This window comes from Herpailurus yagouaroundi, unplaced genomic scaffold, assembly GCF_014898765.1.
Source record: "Herpailurus yagouaroundi ecotype Mexico unplaced genomic scaffold, PumYag 140, whole genome shotgun sequence".
In the NCBI taxonomy this organism is placed as follows: domain Eukaryota; kingdom Metazoa; phylum Chordata; class Mammalia; order Carnivora; family Felidae; genus Herpailurus; species Herpailurus yagouaroundi.
The window spans coordinates 80,049,296-80,075,319 of NW_024412395.1; the positions used below are offsets into that span (position 1 = coordinate 80,049,296).

At 40.1% G+C, this 26,024-nt stretch overlaps 1 protein-coding gene and 1 long non-coding RNA gene across 4 annotated transcripts in view; one reads left to right on the top strand and one right to left on the bottom strand.

Annotated features, from left to right (window-relative positions):
- Positions 1-26,024, top strand: part of CASP10 (caspase 10) — a 61,907-nt gene that overhangs the window by 25,984 nt on the left and 9,899 nt on the right. For all 3 annotated transcript variants that reach the window (XR_005790462.1, XM_040475838.1, XM_040475839.1), the window contains 6 exons: positions 1,173-1,526; positions 3,327-3,420; positions 8,949-9,084; positions 12,592-12,701; positions 21,924-22,032; positions 23,432-23,930. Coding sequence is in view for 2 of the 3 variants with exons in the window: in XM_040475838.1 (XP_040331772.1) it covers positions 1,180-1,526; positions 3,327-3,420; positions 8,949-9,084; positions 12,592-12,701; positions 21,924-22,032; positions 23,432-23,930 (1,295 nt within the window). In the remaining variant the exon portion in view is untranslated. The remainder of the gene's footprint in view (positions 1-1,172; positions 1,527-3,326; positions 3,421-8,948; positions 9,085-12,591; positions 12,702-21,923; positions 22,033-23,431; positions 23,931-26,024) is intronic.
- LOC121030908 (uncharacterized) lies at positions 217-24,627 on the bottom strand. Its single transcript, XR_005790463.1, has 3 exons — positions 24,528-24,627; positions 10,925-10,927; positions 217-227 (listed from the first exon to the last, which is right to left on the bottom strand). It is a non-coding gene; the product is annotated as an uncharacterized LOC121030908 (long non-coding RNA).

The following is a 26,024-nucleotide window of genomic DNA, read 5'->3' on the forward strand; positions in this document are numbered from 1 at the left end:
AACTTCAAGGCAAACGTATGCTACCTTGGAATAGGAAGACATCTGCAAAATGCCATTCATTTGGTTTCTGGTATCACAGGCTGCTACTAGAAGGAAAGACCCCATGGATGATCACATTAAAAATAGCATTTTCTATTTTCTTGCTCTCTCTTTCTAAAAATAAGCTCTATGCCCAATGTGGGGTTTGTTCTCACAGCCCTTAGATGAAGAGTTGCATGCTCTTCTGACTGAGCCAGACAGGCACCTCTCTGTTTTCTTTTTCTAACAACAAAAGTAATGTGTGTTTGTTGCAGAAAATCTGAGAAACTCAGAGAGGAGCCTGGAAGAAAAGTTATTTGTAATTATACCACTTAGGTATAACCATTTTTTGTTATCGATATTGTGTTTTGTTTTGTTCTTCTTCCTTTAGAAAATGGTTTCTTGTTTCTAAATAGCTCAGTTTCGAGAAGAGAGTATATACCTTGAGGTCTTATAGTACGAATTATATTACACTGAAAAATTTTATCACTTCATTGCTCCTTTGATTCGAATGGAATTTGGTATAGAAAATACCATATGAACTTTATGAACTAATCCGGTAGAAATATTGATTTAGGTAATTTGTGACTTCCTTCACTGATCTGAGCAACTCTTGTTTAAAACCACCCTTTGGAGTCTAGGATTATGGCTTCTCTTTTTTGTGAGATACAAACCTGTCCCATTATGGTTAGCAGTGTTACCTCATCCTTCAATTGGTAGACACTTATGAAATATAAAACCCGAGACTGCTTTATTTCTAAAATGAAAGGCATAAATCTGAGCACTATTTCTGCCATTTGGTGGAAGTGAATTAAGAGCTCTAACAGGGAGAAATTGTGCTTTGTCATTCTCCCTTTTGACTAGCGCCCACCAGGGGCATTTTGATTTGGGAGAAATAAAAGTAGGTTGAGTTCCAAAAAGAGCTCCTTCCAGACCTCCAGAAGGGTTAACATAGAAGTGCTGTGGTTGAAGGTTGGTTGTTTTTTTTTTTTTTTTTTTTTTTTTGCCTATTGGTTTTTGAAATAATTTCACAGGAATTTTTATTTTTCAGCACTTCCAGGAAATTCTAATGCCTGGCATGGAGGAGGCCGGGGAAGTGGGGTTCTGTGGATCCTTTTTCTCTAATTGCTGCCCCACTTCTCTGTCTCTTTCAGGCTGGCCATGACATCTCAAGGTCAAAGTTTGAGGTTCCGTTCAGATGATAATTGTCAAGTGAACTTCCGTGAGAAGCTTCTGATTATTGATTCAAACCTGGAGGCCCAAGATGTGGAGGGCTTGAAGTTTCTCTGCCGAGACTGGATCTCCCACAAGAAGCTGGAGAAGTCCAGCTCAGCCTCGGATATTTTTGATCATCTGTTGGCAGAGGAGCTGCTGAGTGAGGAAGACCCCTTCTTCCTAGCAGAACTCCTCTATATACTCAAACAGAATTCGCTGCTGCGGTACCTCCGCCAAAGCAGAGAGCAAGTGGAGAGTTTGCTGCCCACCCGAAGGAGGGTCTCTCTGTTCAGGTGAGGAGGGGTCTGTGATTAAGACAGGGGGGTTTTTCCATCTAGCTAGTGTTCATTCGGGCCACTGGGCTTTGAAAGGAGGTTGGGATTAAGATCTTTTTCTTATCTACCTCCTTGGATGCTTCCGAACCAGGAGATCTCTCAGCTTCCAGCACTAATGAGATGAAAAGTTGGGAGGTCAGCAAAGCTCTGGGCCTGGTAGTGGCTTCCCTTGGTTTGCTTCTCACCGCCAAATGAAGCCTGCCTCAGCATAGCAGGGCCCGTGCTTTCCTTTTACCCTCTGTACTCCCAGACAGCCCTTCCTCCTGTGAGTCATTGCGGGGATTTGAGAGGAGATAATGCATGCGTGGGGCCAAATAAGCAAAATGAAAAAGGGGATGTGTCTCTGAGGTAGGGAAGGACACCATTTATGCCATGTCCAGTTTTAAATGTTCATACCCTTTTGTATGAAACCCAGAAGGGTAAAATATAGACGTTTTACACAAGGGGTGAAATATAGGGATCAGGTTTATAATGGGTCAGACCTTAGATAACACTATTTTTTTCATTTAATTAAAAAAAATTTTTTAATTGAGATATAATTGACCTATAACATTGTAATAGTTTTAGGTATACCACATAATGATGGGATATATTTATATATTGTGAAATGATCACCACAGTAAGTTTGACATCCATCACCACACATAGTTACAGTTTTTTTGCTTGTGGTGAGAACTTTTAGAATCTTCTTTTTTAGCAACTTTTAAATATATAACACAGTACAGTGACCCTTGAACAATGGGGGGTTAAGGTGCTGATCCCCACACAGCCAAAAATCCAGCAAAACTTTGGAGTCCCCTCCAATTTCACTACTACTGTTGACCAGAAGCCCCATAGATAACATAAACAGTTAACACATATTGTGTATGTCACATGTATTATATACTGCATTCTTAAAATAGAATAAGCTAGAGTAAAGGAAATGTTATTAAGAAAATCATAAGGAAGAGTAAATACATCTATAGTACTGTACTGTATTTATCCAAGTTCAAGTGGACCCTTGCAGTTAAAACCTGTGTTGTTCAAGGGTCACCTGTGTTGTTTAACTGTAGTCACCATGTTGTACAATACATCACCAGGACTTAGTCAATACGGTTTTTAGTTGTCCACTGATGTATCTACATTAGAGAACTTCCCAAGGAAGAGTTGAAGTGTTATTTTGTGGCTGGGGTGACTAGAATCCTTCAGGTCTCCCTCCTTAAAGTGGCTCCCAGAATCTGAGCTATAGTTGAGTCAGTCAGGGAATTCTGGAAGTCATTATTTCCACTCCGCTGGTTAAGATCTCCAGCATACAGAGGTGTTAGTGTGTGAATGGAATGTTCAGCTTTTCTGGTGGTCAGATACATGACTCTCCAGAAGTTGGGATAGTTTCCTTTTTTTTCAACATGGACTTTCTATAGAATGGTATCAAGTCCTCTCTGACGAGGGCCTATAAAGTAAGCCTGAATTCCTAGAATGCGGTCAGGAGATGGGAAGGCATGCCAACATTGAGTTTTACATCTTCCTAGTGGGATGGAAAGTAGCACTGGACTTGGAATCAGAAGGACTGCCTCTACTGCTTATTATGTTATCTTTATGTAATAGACCACTTAAAGCTTAGAGTTTTAGTTTTGAATCTATACAATGGGATTTGAAATTATCTGCTCACAGGGTGTGATCATTCAAATGAGAGAAAATGTATATAAAAAAGCACTCAATTTACTGTGCTGTCCTTTGCAAGTGTGAGGCTTTACTTGTCTCTCTGGATGTATGTCTTAGAAACCTGCTGTACGAACTGTCAGAGGGAATCGGCTCAGAGAACTTAAAGGACATGGTCTTCCTTATGAGAGAATCGATTCCCAAAATCCAGATGGTAAGTGGGTCATAAAGAGTGGGGTATTTGTGAGCACTGCCTTTTAAAAAAAATGTTTATTTATTTTTGAGAGAGAGAGAGAGAGATTGTGAATAGGAGAAGGTCAGAGAGAGAGAGAGGAAGACTGAGAATCCCAAGCAGGTTCCATGCTGTCAGCACAGAGCCTGAGTTGGGGATTGAACTCAACAAACTTTGATATCATGGCCTGAGCCAAAATCAAAAGTCAGACGCTTTCCTGACAGACCCATCCATGTGCCCCTGTGAGCACTGCCTTAATCAGTGTTGGGAATATGCTGGAAAGAGTCTTCAAGAAGGGTTTATATTTGTAGGAGATGATACCATACAGTGCTTAGGAACATTGACTTTGGTGTTGGATGGGCCTGGATTCTAGTCCTGGTTCTGTGACTAATGCCTCGATGTGGGGCAAGTGATTGAACCTTTCTGAGTCTCCATTTTCTCATGTGTCATATTGTAGATAATTACACTACTTCCTTCCAGGACTGTTGGGAGAATTGGATGAAATAATGTGGGTAAAACTTTAGGGGCCTGTATTTGGCACATAGTAATCAGATAGTAAATTGTTAACTTCTATTGGCACCCACTGTGTTTTACCATATAGAAATGTGTCGGGCACAGTAAGGAAATGAGGAGGTGGGTGGGTGGGGTAGGTCAAATGAGGACTATGTAAGGAATTCATTAAATATATTTCCTGGTGTTAGACCTGTAGACCCGAACAGGTTCATTTTGTTTAGGCTACAGTTTTTTAAGATCTTTTTTTTCCTCTTTCATACCCCTCAGGGATTTTACCCTCTGTGTCTTTTGATTAGTCACTTATGGAGGCTCCTGTCTTCTAAAAGCTGGGTGTGGGTTCCTTGGAGTTGGTGACCAAGTCTTACTCATTGTTATAGCTCCAGAACCTTGTAGAATCTGTTACAAAATGGTGCTCTGAATGAAAGCATGAATGAATGGGATGATACAATCTTTCCCTTCTCTTTCTGAGAAAATGGCCTGGACCCTTGCTTTTATGTGATTTTATGATGAATGACTGGAGAGATTAGCAGGACGAACTAAGCCACCCTAATGGGGTTGTGCAAAGATACACTAATAACATTCTTATACTTGTTGCCCCTTGTCACAATCTACTAATTTTTTCCCTTAGATACTCTCTGGAAGTTCTGATATCTTTCTTTTTTTTTTTTACACTTTTTTCTTTTATCTTTTTATTCTTAAAAAAACCCTCAACAAAACACAAGTGTAGAAAAATGAATAAAATACACATACAGATTAAAGAATTGTTATAAGGCTAATCCTCTTGAAACTACTACCCAGGTCAAGAATTTGAATTTTGCCAGCTGTTCTAGAAACCCCTCCACTTGTCCCATTCCAATCACAGCCCCTTACTTACCACCCGCTAGAAGAAACCACTGATTTGGCTTTTATGGTAACAATGTTCTTAGGTGTCTTTACGACTTTATCATTTACCTGTGCATCCCTAGATGTCAAGTTTAGTCTTGGCCAGTTTATTTCTTTTGAGTGTCTTTTAATCTGTAGGTTAAACCCCTTCCCCCAATCCCTTTCTTTTTCTTAAAATGTGTCTGTTGAAGAACCCCAGGACACCTGGCCAGTAGAATTTCCCCAGTCTGAGTTTTGCTGATTGCGTGTGCTTGGTACAGTTCAATGTGCTCCTCTGTCCCCTGTATTTCCTTCAAATCGGCAGCTGGATTCAGAGTCTGAATGTCTCCACATTGATTTCCTGTAGTTTGAAAGTGCTCCAGATTATTCTGATAATATTTTCTCCTAGCTTGGAACATCCTCTTGTGATTTCTCTAGTGTCTGGATTTATAAATAAAATGAACCCACTCTCTGTGGTTACACTTCTCTCTGCGTCATGGACAGAAGTCCATACTCCCCACAGCAGGATGAGGGATGAGGAGATGGGCAGGAATCCCTGATATGCTCCACACCAAGCCGTGATTTTCTACTAGGAAAAACTGGGGGATGTATTTCTTCTTGTACTTCCTCCATGGGTTTTAGACCTTAGCTTGCAGGCATCTGTGGTTGGTTGCCAGAAGTATTCCAAACATTTTGCCCCCTGCTAAATTAGCTTTTAAGTCATTGAAGGCCCATGTTCAGGCAGCCAAATGATTTTATGCTTTTCTTATTCAGTACAGGAGTAAAGGGAGAAATCACTGTATTTCGCTGTGGCATAGAACTATGGAAATACCCGGTCAGATTCAGGAAAAGCACACTTCCTTCTTGGGTTCCAAATGAGCTCAGCTTTATTTTGAAGGAGATCTATTTTGCCATGTGAGAATTGTGGGTGAGTTATATACCTGAGATAATCCAGGTTGATCTCAACTGGACTTTGAGATCAGGCTAGCCTTCTGAAGTATGTAAAGGACAGTCTCTAAGCAGCTAGATGAGTTTCTATATGGGGGCTTAATAAGACTCCATTATCTGCAGTTGCCATTGCAAAAACTTTTGTTACTGAAATAAATTATTTAGCAGCTGGGTTGGGGGGGGCCTGAACTTCCCTCAGTCAAAAAAGGAAATGTTTTAAATTCACACAGTCTCTCCAGAGTTAGAGAAATGACCTTTGTAGGGTGTTCTAGGGCTCCTTTTTGATAACTTTCTACAGGTTCATAGCAGAATAGCTGTCTTTACACATGCTGAAAGACTCAAACAACAGTCCGGAAATCCGTTCTCAGAGTAGCAATCAACTTAGGACGTTGGATGTAAAGGAAACCACACCCAAATCTACTAGCTTAGCAAAGGAGCACAACAAAAGAGGTTTCAGACACTTCCTGCTAGTATTAACCAGAGTGGTGTTCTTAAAGTACAGACTCCATTTAAATTGCGTGGTGTGTGTGTGTGTGTGTGTGTGTGTGTGTGTGTAGAAGGTGTCATTTACCAAACATCCAATGAACTTTCCATGAAGTTATAATGAATTTCTATCATTGCTTCTGGAATCGTGTCTTAGTCCCTTTTCTTCACCCTTAGTAGGATGCTGTCAAAAATGGGGTTTCGGGGTGCCTGTGTGGCTCAGTCGGTTAAGCATCCAACTTCAGCTTGGGTCATGATCTCACAGTTCATAAGTTTAAGTCCACATTGGGCTCCAAACTGATGATGTGGAGCCTGCATGGGATTCTCTCTCCCTCTCTGCCCCTTCTGTGCTCTCTCTCTTAAAAAGAGATAAACTTAAAAAAAAAAGAAAGTTTAAAAAAAATGGGGTTTCTGTTTTGAGGTTCAGAGAGAGCTCATCTGCCTGTGACCTACCACAGACCCTTGTGTGGTAGATTCCTTCTGACCCCTTTGCCCAGCTGATCAGCTCTGGATGAATCTTCCTGCACATGCTCCTCTCTCCTGCTTTATTCCTGGGCCAAGCTATTGGTGTGCTAGGGCTGCAGGTGGGGGCACACACACTTCTTTTATTTATTTATTTGTTTTTGAGAGAGAGGGTGCAAGTGAGCAAGGGGCAGAGAGGGAGAGAGAGAGAATTCCAAGCAGGCTCCACACTGTCAGTGCAGAGCCTAGTATAGGGCTTGAACTCATGAACTGTGAGATTATGACCTGAGCTGAAATCAAGAGTCAGATGCTTAACTGACTGAGCCACCCAGGAGCCCTGTCTCTGGAATGTCTTAAAAAATTATAATCTCTCTTTGATCAGATGAGAACAGAAATCAAGTAATCAATTCTGTTCTTTTCCTTGGTTGTTGATATCTTGAGTGCCTTATTTGAAAACACACACACACATACACACACACTCAGTAACCCTTCCTCATCCTTATGTTATTGCTCTTTCTCCCTGCCTCCCTCTACTGCCAAGCTTCTTGAAAGAATAGTTTGTATGTGCTCTTTCTCCACTAAGTCAACTCTGGGTCACATATCAATGCATTTCAACATGACTTCAACTTCCACCACTCCAATGAAACTGCTCGTACTGAAGCCAACATGAACCTCCTCATAACCAGATTTGTAGTTTCACATCACTTTTCCCAAGTGGTTTTCTTTGCCTGGAATGTCCTTTTCCACGCTGGCAGTGAAGACATAGTCATCCTTCAAGAATCCCCTCCCAGGGGTGCCTGGGTGGCTCAGTCATTTAAGCATCTGACTTTGGCTCAGGTCCTGATCTCACAGTTTGTGAGTTTGAGCCCCGCATTGGGCTCTGAGCTGAGAGCTCATTGCCTGGAGCCTGCTTCAGATTCTGTGTCTCCCCGTCTCTCTGCCCCTTCCCTGCTCATGCTCTATCTCTCTCTCTCAAAAATAAACATTAAAAAAAATAAATGAAAAAAAAGAGTCCTCTCCCATGTGCAGCTTTTGTGAAGCCTGCTATGCGGAATAGACGAATGATGAATACATGAGTGATACCACCATTTGAAGTCATCTTTTTTACCCATTCCCAATTGATCTCCACAACTCACCAAATTCTATTTCAGAAATGTTTCTCAGGTCCAGTGCCTCTTGCCAATATTTTCTCTCTAATCCACTTCCTTCTCCAACCTATTTCAAAACTTCTGCTAAAAATAAATGTATTCATGTTACTGTCCTCCTTAAAAACTACTTCTGCCACTCCTTGACGCGTGGGACACTTGGCCCAAACTCCTCATATACTGTATGTCCCTGTGTGGTCTGATACCAGCCCGCAGTTCTAGCCATGATCTAGCTCTCACTCAGTGTTTGTACTCAAGCTTCCTTCTCAGTGTTCCTGAACACACTGTCCCTTTTTAACCATTCAACTGTTCCATATGTCTGGAGACTTCTCCCCAGTTCCCACTCTGCTGATGCTTAATGTATGCAGTGGGATAGTGTCCAGAGGTTCCTTTCTAAGCAGGTATTCTTTTCTGTGGGCTCTAATGTAATTTTGTCCCTGCATATTTTTCATAACCAGCTTAATACATTGAGAAGCCTTATTTACTGAAAAGAATATGATACCTTCCACCCCACATGTATTTCAATATTAAAATAATACTAGCTGATTTGTGTTTTTTTCCCAGCAGTATTTAAGAATTTTTTTTTTCTTTTCAAATACCAAATATTTGCCTCTTGTTTCTTTGGTGCTTCTGTTTTGCTGCTGCCCTAATCTAATTATATCATTTACAGCTGTAAGTGACGGGCAGTCTAGCTCAATGGTTAGTTAATAAGAGAGACTTTGACATCAGACTGCCAGGTACAGATACCAGCCCTGCCACTTATTGGCTCTGTGACCTTGGACAAGTGATTGAACCTCAGTTATTTCATCTTTAAAATGTGGATTATAATAGGATCTAGGCTCATTGGCTTGTTTTTGAGGTTAATGTACAGCAAGCACTGCCTGGTATGTAGTGAGTTACATATATTTGGTATTAATATAGATTGTATATTTTACTTGGTAATCCACCTTCCCCCATACGATTGAACCCCTCAGGGGCAAACACTCTGCCTTATTCATCATTGCAAAATCTAGTGACTAGAGGCCATGCAGGTAATGTTTAAAGAATGAATGGATCCTCAGAGGGCAAGTAAATGTGACTCCATTGATTCTCTTGCAGACCTCTCTAAGTTTCCTGGCATATCTGGAGAAACAAGCTCTAATAGATGAAGATAATCTGATGTTACTGGAGGATCTCTGCAGAAAAGTTGTACCTAACCTTATGAGAAAGATAGAAAAATATAAGAGAGAGAAAGGTAACTAGCTTACTTACACTTGGTTCTTTGCACAAGACCATGGGAATTCTTAAACTAACTGATCATTAATGATGTTTACTCATCACTCTGATGATACTGTCTTAGAAAAGCCAGAACTCTCTCCCCATCTGCTCATTTAAGACATATTTATTGAATGCGAACTATTTATTGAACTCTGTACTAGGCAGAGTTTTAGAAGTTGGAGACACAGTAGTGTATACAGCAAAGCTTCTGCTGTCTTGGATCTTATATTCTAATGAAGAAAAGTTTTAGATAAATGTCTTTTTCTCATTCATCCGTGGGGCGAGAGTAGAGAAAATAATTTTGAATGAAATAACAAAAAAGAAGGAGGCAGAATAGCATAAGGATGAAGAATGAGGTCTGTGGAGTCAGATTGCCAGGACTCCACTTATTAATGATTCAGCGGTTCTTTTCTTAGCCTTTCTGTGTTTCACTTTCCCCATCTGTAAAGTGGGGATAATAATACTATCTACCTCATGAGTGTTTTGAGAACTGAATGAAGTAATTCCTGTAAAATGCATGTCTGGCATAGCGTAAAACATGTTGCTATGAATATGTTTGTCAGAAAGTCATGAAAACGTTCATATTCTCAGAAATTACTAACAGAGAAGAATTTTATTTCCTTGTTTTTTTCTTTAATCCTGTCTTGTAAAGGTTGTATTGCTGTCGTATTATATGGAGGTAATAGCACAGCGTGGAAGTCAAAGCTGGTTGGTAAATATTTGTGTTTTTCCAGGTCTGTTTCTCCAGTGTTAAACAAGAGCTGAAATAAAAATGCATGAGTAGCTTTAATGCCACACCCATATTTTAGTTCAGTGAGTTAATCTGGTGTGCAAATGTCTTTGGTTGAAAACGAAACTAGCTAAAAGGAAACTTCTAAGAATTCTATAAATACACAATGAGTTGAGGGACAAACTATACTGTTGTTAAATTGATAAAATCTCAAACAATAATAAGGCAATGAATAAATGTATAATTTAAGTAAAAGTTATGAAAAATAAAAATGATTCTTCTAACCAAAGTTATCAAGTGAGAAATAAAAAGCAGGGAGTTGATATGGAAAATACATTTGGAATCATTACTGAATTCTGAATGCAGAGATTTTTTTAAAATTACATTTGCCATTTTCCTGTAGCTAGTACCCCACACAAAATGAACAGGGTAGGTGGTCAAATTATTTTGGATATTTGAACTCTGGAGAAGGCATTCTAGTGTTTATGTAGTAAATGCCTCAGTGAATCTTGAAGCCTGAGCTTTATATCAGAAAAAGAATTCTAATTTTGATTTTTCTTTTCTGCAACCTACCTGCTGTGTGATCTCTTTTGGGTGTCAAAATTAAAAAAAAAAGTTTTCCTCTACTATTATCACACCAACACTTCTGGAGCACTTCTGACCTAGATGGGTATGATTTTTTAATACCGACCAATTCTCTAATTCTCTGTAGACACCAACTTGGTGTCCTATGATTTAATTCAATTCTGACACTAACCAGAGTTAGTACACACCTTAACTAAAGTAGGCTAAAGGCTCAGTGCCCTAAGACTGCCCCCTACTTCTGATGCCAGTCACAAGTTAACGGGTCCCCAGAGTACTCACGGCTTGTATCCAACTTGGCTACAAAGTGATGGTTCCCATGAGCCCCTCCTCAGGTTCAGTAATTGGCTAGAAAAGCTCACAGAACTCAGGAAAACAGTTTACTAGATTACTTATGTATTATAAAAATATTTGACTCAGGAACAGCCACGTGTAGGAGGAAACGGGTAGGGCAAGGTATGGGGGAAGGGAGATAAAGCTTCCAGGCCCTCTCCAGGCAGCTCACTCTCTCAGCATCTCCACGTATTTGCCAACCTGGAAGCTCTCCAAGCTCCTTCAGTTAGAGATTTTTATGGAGGCTTCATATGTAGGCATGGTTGATTGAATCATTGGCCATTATGATTTATTCAACCTCTAGGCCTTCTCCCTTTCTCAGAGGTCTGAGTGTGGGGTTGAAAGTTCTAACCCTTTGACCACAGGCCTCTAGAGGCTGTCCAGGAGCCCCCAGTCACCAATCATCTTATTAGCATCTTATAGCAAAAGATGCTTAGCACTTCAGAGATTCCAAGGGTTTTAGGAGCTGTGTGCCAGGAAAAGGAGGGCAGAGACCAAATACATATTTATTATTATATCATAGATATCAATTAATATTTCAGTGTTGACTTTCTGTAGCCCTAAGAGTTTGGGCTTAATTCTGCCATTTAGGATTAAGGACTAAAGGACTGAAAAAATAGTAGGTCTGCAGATTTTAGACTTTTCTGTAAATGAATGTGATCCAAAGGCAAAGTCCACTTTTTAAAAATGTTTATTCATTTTTTGAGAGAGAGAGAGAGAGAGAGAGAGAGAGAGAGGGGGAGGGGCAGAGAGAGAGAAGGAGAAACAGAATCTGAAGCAGGCTTCATGCTCTGAGCTGTCAGCACAGAGCCCAATGCAGGGCTTGAACTCATGAACACAAGATCATGACCTGGCCAAAGTCGGACATTGAACTGACTGAGCTACCCAGATGCCCCACGTCAAAGTCCATTGTATCTGATTAGGACACAAGCTCTATTTAAGGACTGCCTGGATACTTTTCTAAGTTTTCTTGAGTCTTGGTGTTTGCTTTAGTATTTTAAATTTCTTATTAAAAGTAATGTATCATAATTATAATAAAATTAAATAAAAATTCAAATAATGACAATAGAGTTTATCTACTGCTGGCCAGTCCCCAGACCGAATCACTGGAGTTTATTTTTGTAGCCTTTCTTCTATATGGAGACAGTTTATGAGTGTGTGTGTGTGTGTGTGTGTGTGTAGATAGATAAATACATATATATTTAAATAAAATCATGCTAATCATATATAACTTTCTTTATTCCCACCTAATATAGCTGATATTTTCCTATGAACATAATACAGACATAGCTCATTCTTAGTAATAGTTCCATAGAAATAACTTTATATACATAACATGTTTATTATTAAAAAAACCCCCATATTTATTTAATTACCACTTTTGAGTGTTTTTTCTTGATTTTTTTTTCTTTTCCTCCCTTCCTTTTTTTCTTCTTTATCTTTTTTACTATGGTCTTAGTTCTGCTTTTATTTTTTGAGGTAATGCCTTTGTTATCTCTTCTTGGCCATTATCTAACACATTAAGTACCATACATTCTGAAATAGTATTTAGTACAGTATATGGTAATTTTAAGGAACTAGTAACATTATAAAAAGAATAAAAACACAAAAATAATAAGAAATGAAATATAATAATACAAGGAATGAAAATACAATGATAAAGAAAAACAATTTATAAATTCACATTTTTTTCCTAGGTATATATGTAGGCCTCTTTAAGCAAATGGCACTACAAATCTACAGGTCCCTATAAAATAATATCTTGTGATGATTGGTTACCTTGGATTACTACTAGTCAGAAGATGATTTTTGTTTTACTGTCTGTGATTCTATTTCCAGCCTCCCAGGTAGTGACACCTCCTGTTGACCAGGAAACTGAGTCATTGCATCAAGGAGAGGAAGAACTATTTTCCCGTTCAGATGTTAACCAATTCTTTGGAGCCTTACAGGTAGGTTCAATGATGTGTTGGCAAATGTTTAATGACCAGCTCTACTCTCCACCCTCAATTCCCTATCCCAAAAAGAAAGAACAAAAAAGAGATTGAGGAGAGAGACCCTGATTTGTAGTGTTTGGTGTAAGTGTTCCCATTATGGCTGATTTCATGTTATTGCAGAATTTCTGAAAATCTGACAAATGGCTCTCACTAGTTGGTTTGAGTTGACTCCAGTACACCACTGGATTGCTTTGAAATGGATTGTTTTATCTGTGCAATTTGATCAAGGCCAGCTTCCTGAATGTACAGCCTGTGCAGTCCCACATTGCCCATGCTTTTCTAATGCTCAGCTGTCACTGTTTTAAAATTCTTAATAATGAGAGCTCCTGGGTGGCTCAGTCATTTGAGCATCTGACTCTTGATTCCAACTCAGGTCATGATCCCAGAGTCTTGGGATAGAAGCCCCATATCGGGCTCCTTGCTGAGCATGGAGCCTGCTTGGGATTCTCTCTCTCTCTCTCTCTCTCTCTCTCTCTCTCTCTCTCTCTCTCCTTCTCTCTTTGCCCCTTACCTCTGCTCTCTCTTTCCATAAAATAAAAAAAAAATTTAAACAGTTCTTTATGTATGAACAAAGGGCCTCACATTTTATCTTGCATGGAGCCCTACAAATTATGTAGCCTGTCCTTTCCAGAGAATAAGAACTGGGTTCCTTTAGTGCCCAGCAATAGAAGGGTGGATAGAGGGAAAACATTGGGAAATTTGCAATCTGTTTCATTTTCTTTTTTTTTTTCTTTTTTTCTCCTCCTCCTCCTCTTCTTTCTCCTCCTCCTCTTCCTTCCTCCCCTCCTCCTCCTCCTCCTTCTTCTTCTTCTTGGTGCTGAAACCTAGGAGCAGTGTGTTTCTTATAACATGATCATGATCCTTGGAAGACACATATGACATTCTTCCCTGGAATTAATGTTTCTTACCAGCAGACTTGGGCAGTTTTATTTTGCTAACATCTATCAGTATCAATGCAGTTATCTTGGCCTTGGAACTTTTTTTTAATTGTGATAAAAGACAACATAAAATTTACTATCTTCATCATTTTTAAGTGTACAGTTCAGTTCTGTTAAGTACATTTATATTGTTGTATAACCAATCTCCAGAACTCTTTTTATCTTGCAAAACTCAAACTCAATATCTATTAAACAGTAACTCCCCATTCCTCCCTCCCACCAGCCCCTGGCAAACACCATTCCACTTTCTATCTTTGTGAATTTGACTACTCTAGGTACCTCATATAAGTGGATTCATATAGTATTTGTTTTTTGTGACTGGCTTATTTCACTTTATATAATGTCCTCAAGGTTCAACCGTGTCAGAATTTTCTTCCTTTTTAAAGCTGAATAATATTTCATTGTGTGTATGTACCATATTTTGTTTATCCATTCATAAACGAATGCACATATGTTTGATGGACATATGGATTGCGTCCACCTTTTGGCTATTGTGAATTAATACTGCTATGAACATGGGTATACAAAATCTCTTTGAGATCATGGTTTCAGTTCTTGTATTTACCCAGAAGATCATGCTTTCAGTTCTGGGTATTTACCCAGAAGGGGAAATGCTGGATCATATGGTAATTCTGTATTTCATTTATTGAGGAACCTTCATACTGTTTTCCATGACAGCTGTATCATTTTTCATTTCCACCAATAAAGCATAAGGGTTCCAATTTTTCCACAACCTTGCTAACACTTTTTATTTTCTCATTTTTTGATAGTAGTCATCCTAATGGGTATGAGGTGGTATCTCATTATAATTTTGATTTTCATTTCCCTAGTGATTACTGATGTTGAGCATCTTTACATGTGCTTGTTAGCGATTTGTTATCCTTCTTGGAGAAATGTCTATTTAAGTCCTTTTGCCCATTTTTTAATTGGATTGTTTGTGGAAGTTTTATTTTTTATTCTTAAAAATTCATTCATAGCTTCTTTACTACTTTCATGGTTTCATATTTTTACAGTTACAATTTTTTATTTTTAAATTTGGAAATAATTTCAATCTTATGGAAAAGTTGACAGAATGTGAGTAATACTAAGAACACTGTGTACTATTTTACCAGATTCACTTACCTGTTGTTGACTTTTACACCATTTGTGTTAGCCTTTGCTTTCTTTCTCTGTCTTTATCTACCTACCTACCTATCTATTTACCTATATATCATCTATCTATTTAAACACACATAATTTTTTTCCAAACTTTTTGAGAGTAGCTTGCACACATCATGACTCTTTACCCCTGAATATTTACTATGTATTTCCTAAGAATAAGGATATTCTTTTAAAACTATAGTACAGTTATTGATGCCACTACAGTTTACTTAATACAATACTTTCACCAAATTGAAGTTCCACATTTCAATTTTTTCTGTTGATCAAATAATATCCTTTATAGCTTTTTCCCCCTCCAACACATAATTTATCTGGGATCATTATTGTATTTAGGTGTCATGTGTCTGTAGTCTCCCTTAATCTTGAACAACTTTTCTTTATGACATTGACATTTTTGAAGAATATAGTCACCCTCACTACCACCTTTTATTAAAAAAATAGAATTGTCCTCATTTTTGGTGTGCGTGGTATTGCCTGTGATTTGTTTCAAGCTTTATATATTCTGGCAGGAATATTACCTAAATGATGTACTCTTCTCAGGGCATCACACCTGGAAGCAGTGGTGTCCGTCTGCTCCCTCTTTGTGATGGTAATTTTGATTGTTTGGTCAAGGTGTTGTCTGATTTCTTCACTATACAGTTAATTTTGTATAGTTACTATTTCTCCCCTGCAACTAGTAAGCAAGTGGTAGAGAGACATTTTGAGACTTTACAAATATCCCACTCTGCATCAAGAATTTCCCCTAGATTAAGTATCCATTAATGATTCTAGTGTGATTCAATTTTTATTATGTTGGTTGAAAAGCAATGATTTTCAAACTCCAGTATTTTCTCTACCTTTATAAGTCAGCACTCAGCATTCTGCTATATGCGAGAGCCCTCTTTTCTCCTCTAAAAGTTTTTTTGCCCATTAAACTTAATCCTTCTCTGCACCTACTTTTTCAACTAATTTTGTGTGTGCTCAGATACTTCTGTGCATGTAGAAAATACACACACACACACACACACACACACACACACACACGACTTTGCTCTTTGCCTCTTAGAAATTCAATAGTTTCTAAGGGGAGTGGCTCAGCCTTGGCATGTAGAGCGCTGCTGTTTTGCTGACCTCAGAGGATTCTGGCTATGGCCAGATGAAGATGGGAGTAGTTGTCATGGTGCTGAGAGTATAGGAGGCTTTGGGAGGGAGCACCTCATATTACATGCCTTCTCCTAGACTTTCAGGGTCAGAAGGTGTCTTAAAAGTTACTTATGCAGGAAACCATCAGAATCCTAGAGGAGAACACAGGCAGCAACCTCTCTGGCCTTGGCTGTAGCAACTTCTTACTAGACATGTCTCCAGAGGCAAGGAAAACAGAAGCAAAAATGAACTCTTTTGCTTCATCAAGATAAAATGCTTCTGTACAGTGAAGGAAACAGTCAACAAAACTGAAAGGCAACCTATGGAATGGGAGAAGATATTTGCAAAAGGCATATTGGATAAGTTCTATGAAGAACTTATCAAACTCAGCACCCCAAAAATAAATAATCCAGTTAAGAAATGAACAGAAGACGTGAACAGACATTTCTCCAAAGAAGACAAGCAAATGGCTAACAGACACAAGAAAAGATGCTCAACATCACTGATCATCAGGGAAATGGAAATCAAAACCATGATGAGATACCACTTCACACCTATCAGAATGGCTAAAATGAACAACTCAGGAAACAATAGTTGTTGGCAAAGATGCAAAGAAAGGGGAACCCTCCTACACTGTTGGTGGGAATGCGAACTGGTGCAGCAATTCTGCACCTCCAAACGGTATGGAGGTTCCTCAGAAAGTTAAAAATAGAATTATCTTACAACCCAGCAATTGCACTACTAGGTATTTATCTGGAGAACACAAAAATACTGATTCAAAGGGGTACCTGCACCCCAATATTTATAGCACCACTATCAGCAATAGCCAAACTATGACAAGAACCCATATGTTCATCAACTGATGAATTGCTAAAGAAGATGTGATACACACATACCAAAAAGAATGAAATCTTGCCATTTGCAATGATGTGGATGGAGCTAGAGTATATTATGCGAAGGGAAATAAGTCAGAGAAGGAAAAATACTCTATGATTTCACTTATGTGTAAAGTTTAAGAAATAAAAAAACAGATGAACATAGGGGAGGGGAAGGAAAAATAAGATAAAAACAGAGGGGGAGGCAAACCATAAGAGACTCTTAAATACAGAGAACAAACTGAGGATTACTGGAGGGGGTGGGTAGGGGGGATGGGCTAAGTGGGTGATGGGGATTAAGGAGAGCACTTGTTGTAATGAGCACTGGGAGTTAGATGTAGTGATGAATCACTAAATTCTACTCCTGAAACTAATACTACACTATATGCTAACAAACTTGAATTTAAATAAAATCTTGGAAGAAAAAATAAAAAAATAAAATAAAGTTTGAGTATTTGGGATATTAAAAAAAAGTTATCTAGGCAATCCTGGCCCTGGATAAAATGAAAGTTGGTAAATCATATCATGTTTCATTAGCACCTTAGAGGTTTTCTTACATAAAAGAGCACTACCAACCATTGCATTTAATGAGAAGAAACTGTATTTCAAGTAACACCCCTAATTATTTAAATTGATTTACATTAAAAACCAAATCAATATATTTGAATGTGGAATATGATTTCTTAATGCTTTTCTGTTATCTTAATGCTTTCTGTTATTCTGCATTTTCTTTTCATGCTCTTCTGTTGAAGAGATGTAATATCAGCTTCTTTTTAAGGCCTTATTGGCCCCTTATTATTTGAAAACAGTGGAAAGAAGACTGAGCATGTCCAGGCAGTGGGTCAGTTATCCCTTCCTTCCTTCCTTCCTTCCTTCCTTCCTTCCTTCCTCTCTGACACAGAGGTTTGGGAGGGTGTCAACAGAAGATGCAGCATTTTCAGAGAAAGAGCCAGGCTGACCTTAAAGCTTATTTCTAGTCCCTGTTCTGGCTGATTTTATCAGCACAAGGAAGGAGACAAATTAAGGAAACCTGGGTCCTGGGGATGCTGGGCAGAGCCTGCTGCTGTATCTGTGTTGCCCTTAATTCCAGAAAATTCACTCAACTGCTTTCAAAACCAGCTGGATAAACCCAGAAAACAGCCTGCTTCGTCCTTGGATGTCGCTGAGAGAAACTAGCATTTTGCAGGAAGGAAAATACGGCTTGCAAAAAGAAAGGCCGGAAGTGTTTTGGAGAGTGAAACTAAAGTTCTTTTTTTCATTTGTTCCATCAAAGTTGGGAAATTCTGGTATTGTGCAGCCTGGGAGTGAGGCTGTGCGGCTTTGGTCTGGCTTGAAGATAAGTCCCTCTCTTGCAGCCGGAAACTTGGTGGGCTCCAGCAGGGAGGCACCCCCAGGAACTTGGGGATGACTTGCCGGTCACCTCAAACAGGTCTGGTGCTGCGCCCCATGTGGCCAAGTGGCAGTGTTGACCCCTCCCCAGAACCCCTTTGAGACTTTCTGCTGCAGGCTGAGGGCAAGGGGTTTGGGAGTGGAGTGAATGTGGTGGAGCATGCACAAAAGATGAGGACCCTAGGCTATGTTTCAGTCTTACATTTAATAATATAAAATGTTTCTGTAGGCCCAAAGTAAAAATTGTCAAGAGAGTATACTCAGAGGAGGCTCCATTGCATTTTTGCCCCTCTTCCCTTTCCTCCGTAGATTACCTTTTTTTATTAGTTTATTTTCTATTTATCCTGTTGTTACTTTTGAAAAAAACCCAGCCATCTGTCCCCTTTATTATAAATGAGGTGCCCCATTAAAATACTGTTTTTCGCTTGACTTCCTTCATGTAACGGGATCTTCTGTACAGAAATTATCTTCTGCATCCTGCTCCACAGCTCTTTCGCCCACTTCCTAGTGGTGGACATTAGAGTTATTTCTGGTCTTTCGTTATTTCAAATAATGCTGCAATGAATAAATATCTTTGTGCATATGTCATATTATATTTTTGCCACTGTGTCTTTGTGAGCCTCCTCCTCTGAAAGGAGAGAGATGATTCTCTTTTTTGTCACTTGCTGCTGAACTTGCTGGGGATTAAGTGTCTGTTCTTTGCATCAAGTCCAGCTTTTTGACTCTCATCCTAACTGTGTGGATTTCCTGCATTTCATTCATTTCCTGTTTCCTCAACAGAGGGTTTCTGGGCAAGATCAGCCCATGAGGAATTATGGTAGATGTTTCTAATACACTTTATATAACTTGGATCAGTATGGCAGGAATAGAAACATATGACAGTTACCAAGCAATTTGAGATGTTTTGAGGGAGAAAGGTAACAAATTAGTGGAGAATTCATTTCTTATCTCATTTCAGGCATGGATTCTACCAGGCTTTTCTGTGGGAGAATGGAGAGAAATGGGTGGCTTGTACTCTGAAACCCTTGCACCACAGCATCTGGAGAATGCTGGCACCTGCTCTCCCTCTACCCTTCAGAATTAGATCACCCTCTGTAAGGAGGGAAGGAACACTTGGTAGGGCTGAAACCCACAGGCCAGCATGACAGAGCAGAATGTTGACTCTGGGAACATCTGGTGTAGTGTGGCTCCAGATACTGCTTGTATTTTTCAGAGTGAGAGATGACAGAGGGAGGGACTTGATAATGATGTATTTAGTGCCTTGGATCTTTGCCCCAAAATCATAACCTTAGGAAAATATTACAGAATCTGCCACAGAGCTAAACGGCTTATGAACACATTTTTGGTGTAGTCTCCCTGTGATATGTAAAGTTTATCAGAGGCCATTACTTTTTTTTTTTTTCTTTTTTTTTCTGGAAATTTAAACTTCAGAGTCCAAACGCTTCACATTCCCAGGAATCTCTGCTTTCTGCCTAAGCAGGAAAGTGCGTGATACAATGTTGATTAGAGTTACCATTACTGAGCACTTGTTATGTGCTAGGCAGGCACTGTCCTAAGAGCTTTCTAGGGCTTATCTCATTGAATCCTCCAATCCAGAGGTAGGTACTACTGTTATTCTCGCTTAGTGACAAGGAAGTGGAGACTCAACAGATGTAGTACTTTCCTAAATGGACACACTAGTGAAACTGGGATCTGAACATAGGAGTCTGACTCCAGAGCTCACCCTCTGAAGACCTGGCTCTAACACAGTGTGGCTTCAGGCGCTCAGGCGATTGCTTCACTTCTCTGAAAAATAAGTGAGTTTCTTTCAGTTTTGCAATTCTCTGGTTTGGGAGTTTGAACATGGCTTTCTTGCAGTATTACCTTCTCCCAAGGTGAGGAGGAATTTATAGGTGCTGTGTACAGCTGAAGTTTGGCCCCTTTTGGCTGTGTTCTATGGTCTGGGGATGCTGGATTCACTCAGCCTGAGCTGTGCACCCAGGAGTGACCCTTAACTATAGTTAATAACTAACTCAAGCCTTAGAGACAAGGGCAGAGCTTGCTGGATTCTACTGAAAACTTGCTGGATGTGGGAGAAGAAAAGTTTCAAGTTTCATTTTCCTGTATTGCTACGTGACAACGCATCACTGGCTTCATCTGTGGTGAATTCATATTTAGAGGAACCAAGAAATTTGCAGGAACACTTCAGAGCAATGCGATCTTTAGCCGATGCCAAAGACATGACCAAATGAATTCTGGGCTGTGGTCTGATTTTTGCCCTACCCAGACTGGGTTCTCTGGGCTTTCTGTTTTTCCCCCTCCTCTTCCTGGTGTCCATCCAGCCTGTCTATATCCAGTAACAGATAGATACTGCCTCAACCCAGCCAAGCTTGCTGCCAGAAATACTTTAGCTGATTCACATGATCTTGACTCTTAACCCATCCTCTGTAAGGAAATCCAAATGTTTGGGGAAAGATATTTGAAGAATCTGAGAACTTCTCTTTTAAGGCGACAGAGAAACCCTGGTCTCCATAGAGATGTTGGGAGCATCTGCTGAGACTTTAACTTCTGAAACCAGCACAAAGGTCTTCTCCAGCTAGGGTCCATCCCTTAATGACTTTGAGGGCTCAGAGCTGTTTGTTTCTGTCATTGTTCTTGTTTCTGTCTCTGTGATTATCCCACCTTTTTCTGAAACAATCAGAAGTGTGTTCACCTTTGCCTGTGGAGGCAATGCTGTTGCCATTACAGCCACACACAGCCTTTGAATTATTTCCAGGTAGGGGAGTTTCTTTTCTATTGACGGAAGCCACTTCTTTTCTGCTTGGATCAAAGATATACTGTGTTTTTAGGAGATCACTTCAGCCACACAGAGGTCCCACTGGAGCCAACTCAGCTCACTTATAATTATATGCTGTTTACAATAACCTTCAGAAATAATTGCACGTATTTTACAATTCTCACTGTGATCTCTACAAAAGAGACTTTTCTGTTTTCGGGAGAGTCAGATCACTTCAGAATCTTACCATCTTAAAAAGAAATAAACATTTGATATCTTTATTGTCTTGTTAGATCCTTACTTATACTTCCTTCACTTTGCTAATCCAAAAGGGAAGATGTGGGGTGCCTGGGTGGCTCAGTCAATTGAGAGTCTGACTCTTGATTTTGGCTCAGGTCACGATCCCAGGGTTGTGACATCGAGCCCTGCGTTGGGTTCTGTGCTGAGCGTGGAGCCCACTTGAGATTCCCTCTCTTTCTCTCTCTCTCTCTCTCTCTCTCTCTCTCTCTCCCTCCCTCCCTCCCTCCTTCTGCCCCTCTACCTGGCTTATGAGATTCTCTCTCTTTCTCTCTCTCCCTCCCTCCCTCTGCCCCTCTACCTGGCTTGTGCTAGCTCTCTCTCTCTAAAAAAACACAGAAACAAAAAAGAAAACAGAAAGGAAGATGCTTTTGCATAAGCTCTTGATTTGCTGAAGTTAAATTACATATTCTGTTATTTAACACTGCTAATTGACATTCTGCAGTCAAACCAAATGAAGTCTGAATTTTAATCAATACCTGGCATTTCACCTTGGACTTAATTGAGTAATTCTAGACCAGGACCATAGCCTTGAGAACTCTCAGCCTTTGGTACTGATAAATGAAGTGATTGGTTAGAAACATTAAACCCTTAAAATGAGGATTCCCTAATAAGTCATTCTATTTCTTCTTCTTTCAAGGAAGCAACTGTGTACAGAATGGATCGGAAGCACAGAGGCCACTGTGTTGTTGTCAATAACCACAGCTTTACCTCACTCTCAGATCGACCAGGGACTCATAGAGATGCTGGTAAGAAAGTCTGAATAGTCTATAAGATGCAAGTTGGGGATCTTAAAATCATTTTTTTTAAATTTTCATATTTTCTTTCTGTAATTTTTTATCTTCCATTTATTTATTTTTTTTTTTTAGCGTTTATTTATTTTTGAGACAGAGAGAGACAGAGCATGAACGGGGGAGGGGCAGAGAGAGAGGGAGACACAGAATCGGAAGCAGGCTCCAGGCTCTGAGCCATCAGCCCAGAGCCCAATGCGGGGCTCGAACTCACGGACCACGAGATCGTGACCTGAGCTGAAGTCGGATGCTTAACCGACTGAGCCACCCAGGCGCCCCTATCTTCCATTTAAATGTAAGGATGATATGGGGCACCTGGATGACTCAGTTGGTTAAGCATCTGACTACAGCTCAGGTCATGATCTCAGGGTTTGTGGGTTGGAGTCCTGTATCTGGCTCTGTGCTGACAGCTCAGAGCCTGGAGCCTTCCTGGATTCTGTGTCTCCCTCTCTCGCTACCACTCCCCCACTCATGCTCTGTCTCTCTCTCCTTCTCTCTCTGTCTCAAAAATAAATAAACATTAAAAAAATTTAAATGTAAGGATAATATAAATGTTCTAAGCCTCTTGTATATCCCAGGTGTCTTAGCCTACCTGGGCTGCTGTAATGAAATACTATAAACTAGATGGCTTATAAATGACACACATTTATTTCTAACAGTTCTGGAGGCTGGGAAGTCCAAGATCAAGGCTCTGACATTTTGATGCCTGGTGAAAGCCCACTTCCTAGGTGGCAGTCTTTGTGCCGTGTCCTCACATGGCAGAAGAGCTTTCTGGAGTCTCTTTTTTTTTTTTTTTTTCCTGGGGTCTCTTTATGGGCTCTCCCCTCACGACCTGATCACCTCCCAAAGGCCCCACTTCCTCATACCCTCACCTTGGGGGTTAGGATTTCAACATATGAATTTTAGGGGGACACAAACATGAAGACCATAGCACTTGGGGTATTACCAGTCTGTTGAAAGAGCAAAAGGAGTCCCTGACCATGTACAGCTCTGTGGGTTGGGGGAAAGCATGGTGCATCGGCAACAAAAAAACTGGGTTTGAGCTGTGGCTCCACCACAAACTAGTTTGTGACTGTGGGTGAGTCCTGGGCCTCGGCTTCCTCATCTGTGAAGTAGGATGAAACTGTGGCCTCTGCTGACTCTCAGGACCATTGTGATAGTGCTGTGGGTACTATAAGAAGGTAGGTAAATAATAAAATTTTATTGTTATGAAAGTAAAATAAAAACCCAAGCTTCAGGCTACTTGCTGTGCAAGTTTTATAACTATTAACATTGTTCCACCCCTTAATTTTGTTTCATTTTACTCTATCTCATTTTATTATTTCCCCTTTTTTTCCTTTTTTTTTTTTTTTAACAGAGTGCTTGGAGCGTGTGTTTCAGTGGCTGGGGTTCAGCGTACATATATATAATAATGTGACCAAAGGACGTCTAGATGAGGTTCTGAAGGAATATAAGAGTCATCCAGGCCATGCTGATGGAGATTGCTTTGTGTTCTGTGTTCTGACCCATGGGAAATTTGGAGCTGTCTACTCCTCAGATGAGGCCCTTGTTCCCATTCGGGAGATCATGTCTCATTTCACAGCCCAGCAGTGCCCTGGCCTGGCTCATAAACCCAAACTCTTTTTTATCCAGGCCTGTCAGGGTGAAGAGATACAACCTTCTGTATCCATTGAAGCAGATGCTGTAAATTCCGAGCATTCACCTCCTACCCCTTCCCTCCTGGCCAGTGTTCCCAGTGATGCAGATTTCCTTCTTGGCCTGGCCACTGTCCCTGGCTATGTATCCTTTCGGCATGTAGAGGAAGGCAGCTGGTATATTCAATCTCTGTATAATAATCTGAAGAACTTGGTCCCGAGGTGAGATGTTTGAGTTGTACTATATACTTACCTGTTTGTCCATCCATCTATCTACCTACCTGTTCGTCTGTCTCTTCACATACCCACCCATGCATCTGTCTGTCCATCCATCCATCAGTCTACTCATCCATCTGTCCCATCTATCCATCCATTCATCCGTCATCCATCTATCCATTCATCCAAACATCTGTCCATCCATCCAAACATTTATCCATCCAATAAACCTATGTTGAGCACTAGCATATAACTGGAAATGAAGATACAGAATTAAAAAAAAAAAACAGTCCCTGCCCTCGAGTTGCTCACAGTCTAGAGAGAAAAAATAGATGGGGGAAGAGCATTCCCTGTGGCAAATACACATTATACAGCATAGGTGTTATGGAAACACATAGAACTAGTACCTCACCCAGATTTGAAGGATCAGGGAAAGCTTCTAGAGATGACAAATAGATGTTAGGTAAATAATTGAGATGAAAGAAATGCTGGGCAGAAGGAAACAGTATAAATAAAGGTAAGAGGGCCTTTTATTTGTTCCTTCATTTATTTATCAGTCACTCATGTTTACTGAGTGCCTATGTATTGCCTTTGGCATTATACCTTTGATCTCCTGCCACTGCTCTGACAACTTTCCATCTGTATCTACCACGTGCTCCTTACCTGGTACCCTGGAAATGGGCCTTCATTGCAGTTCTGCCCTGTACCCCATTCTATGTTCTTTATAGCTCTGGGCAGCTTCAGCTATACCCTGGAGGCCGCTTGACCTCCATGAAAATGTCTCCAAAGTTGCCATCTCTGGTCCATTAATCTCTGAGTTTTTGGAGAGCGGAGTTATTTCATTCAACTTTATGTCCTTAGCACTTGACACAGTACCTGATGATATATTGTTGAGCTTGATAAATATTTGCTGGACCAATGAATGACTGAGTGAATCTCATTCTTAGGGTCGGTCCAATACATTTCTTGCAGCCTACCAGACATCCCACCTCCTTGTTGCCCTTGGAGCTCATATTCAGTATGCGTAGTCCTCAATTCATCTTCCAGCCCTCTCTATCTGCCTTCTTCTCCTGAATTCACATTTTAAGGAATGGTCAAAGTGTTCTGGGAATTTGGAACTAGGAATTCAGGATTGGAACCTCGAGTCAACCTTAGCTTTTCCATCTTCTTCATTAATCCCTCCATCCCCACCATAGCCATCAAAAACCAATGTCCTATGACTTTGAGGACAAGGCAGATTTATCAAGGACTTACTGTGTGCGTACTGTCCTGGGTACCGAGCTAGGGGCTAGGAGTAAGTTATGAATAAGGGAGACAGAATGTCTTCTCCATGGAGCTTATAGACCAGTGAGTAAGTAAAGGTAAGAAAGTAAATATTTAAATTAATAAGATAATTTCAGGAAGTGATACCTGCTGTGAAGAAAGCAAACAAGATATTGTAGAGAATGGGGCAGGGAGCTACCTGAGAAGGCTTCTTGGTAGAGGTGATATTTCAAGTGAGACTGAGTGGTGATGAGTCAGCCACAGGAAGATCCAGAGGCAGAGAGAACAGCTGGTGTGAGACAGGATGTAAGAACTAAGAACCAGGCAAGGCCTGCTGTCCCTTGAACATAGCAATGATGATGAGGATAAGTAGTGGCAATATTAATAATAATAAAAATGATGGTCAGTGGAATATTATAGCCAGTTTTCTATGTGCTTTACATAAATTTACTTCATTTACTTCTCATAGCAGTCCCTAAAATGGGTATTCTTATGGTCCTTATTTTACAGCTGAGAAAACAGAGGCATATTTAGTGTGAAATAAGTGACTGTGCCTAAGACCACACAGGTCCACGAGTGATGGAACTATGCTTCAAACCTGAGTTCTATTTCCAGAGCCTTGCTTTTTTTTTTTTTTTTTTTTTTTTTTTTCCAGTGGTATGAATTGCCCATCCCTGGAACATTTTGGTAAATGTTAAATGTCCTACAAGCCCAGGCTCACAAGCTACCTCCTGTATGGAATCCAGGAAGTGCTCTTTTTCCTCTGAACTTGCAGTGGAACTTTGCCCACTTTTCATATAGTATTGATCACATTCTGCCTTATAGTATGCATTTTGT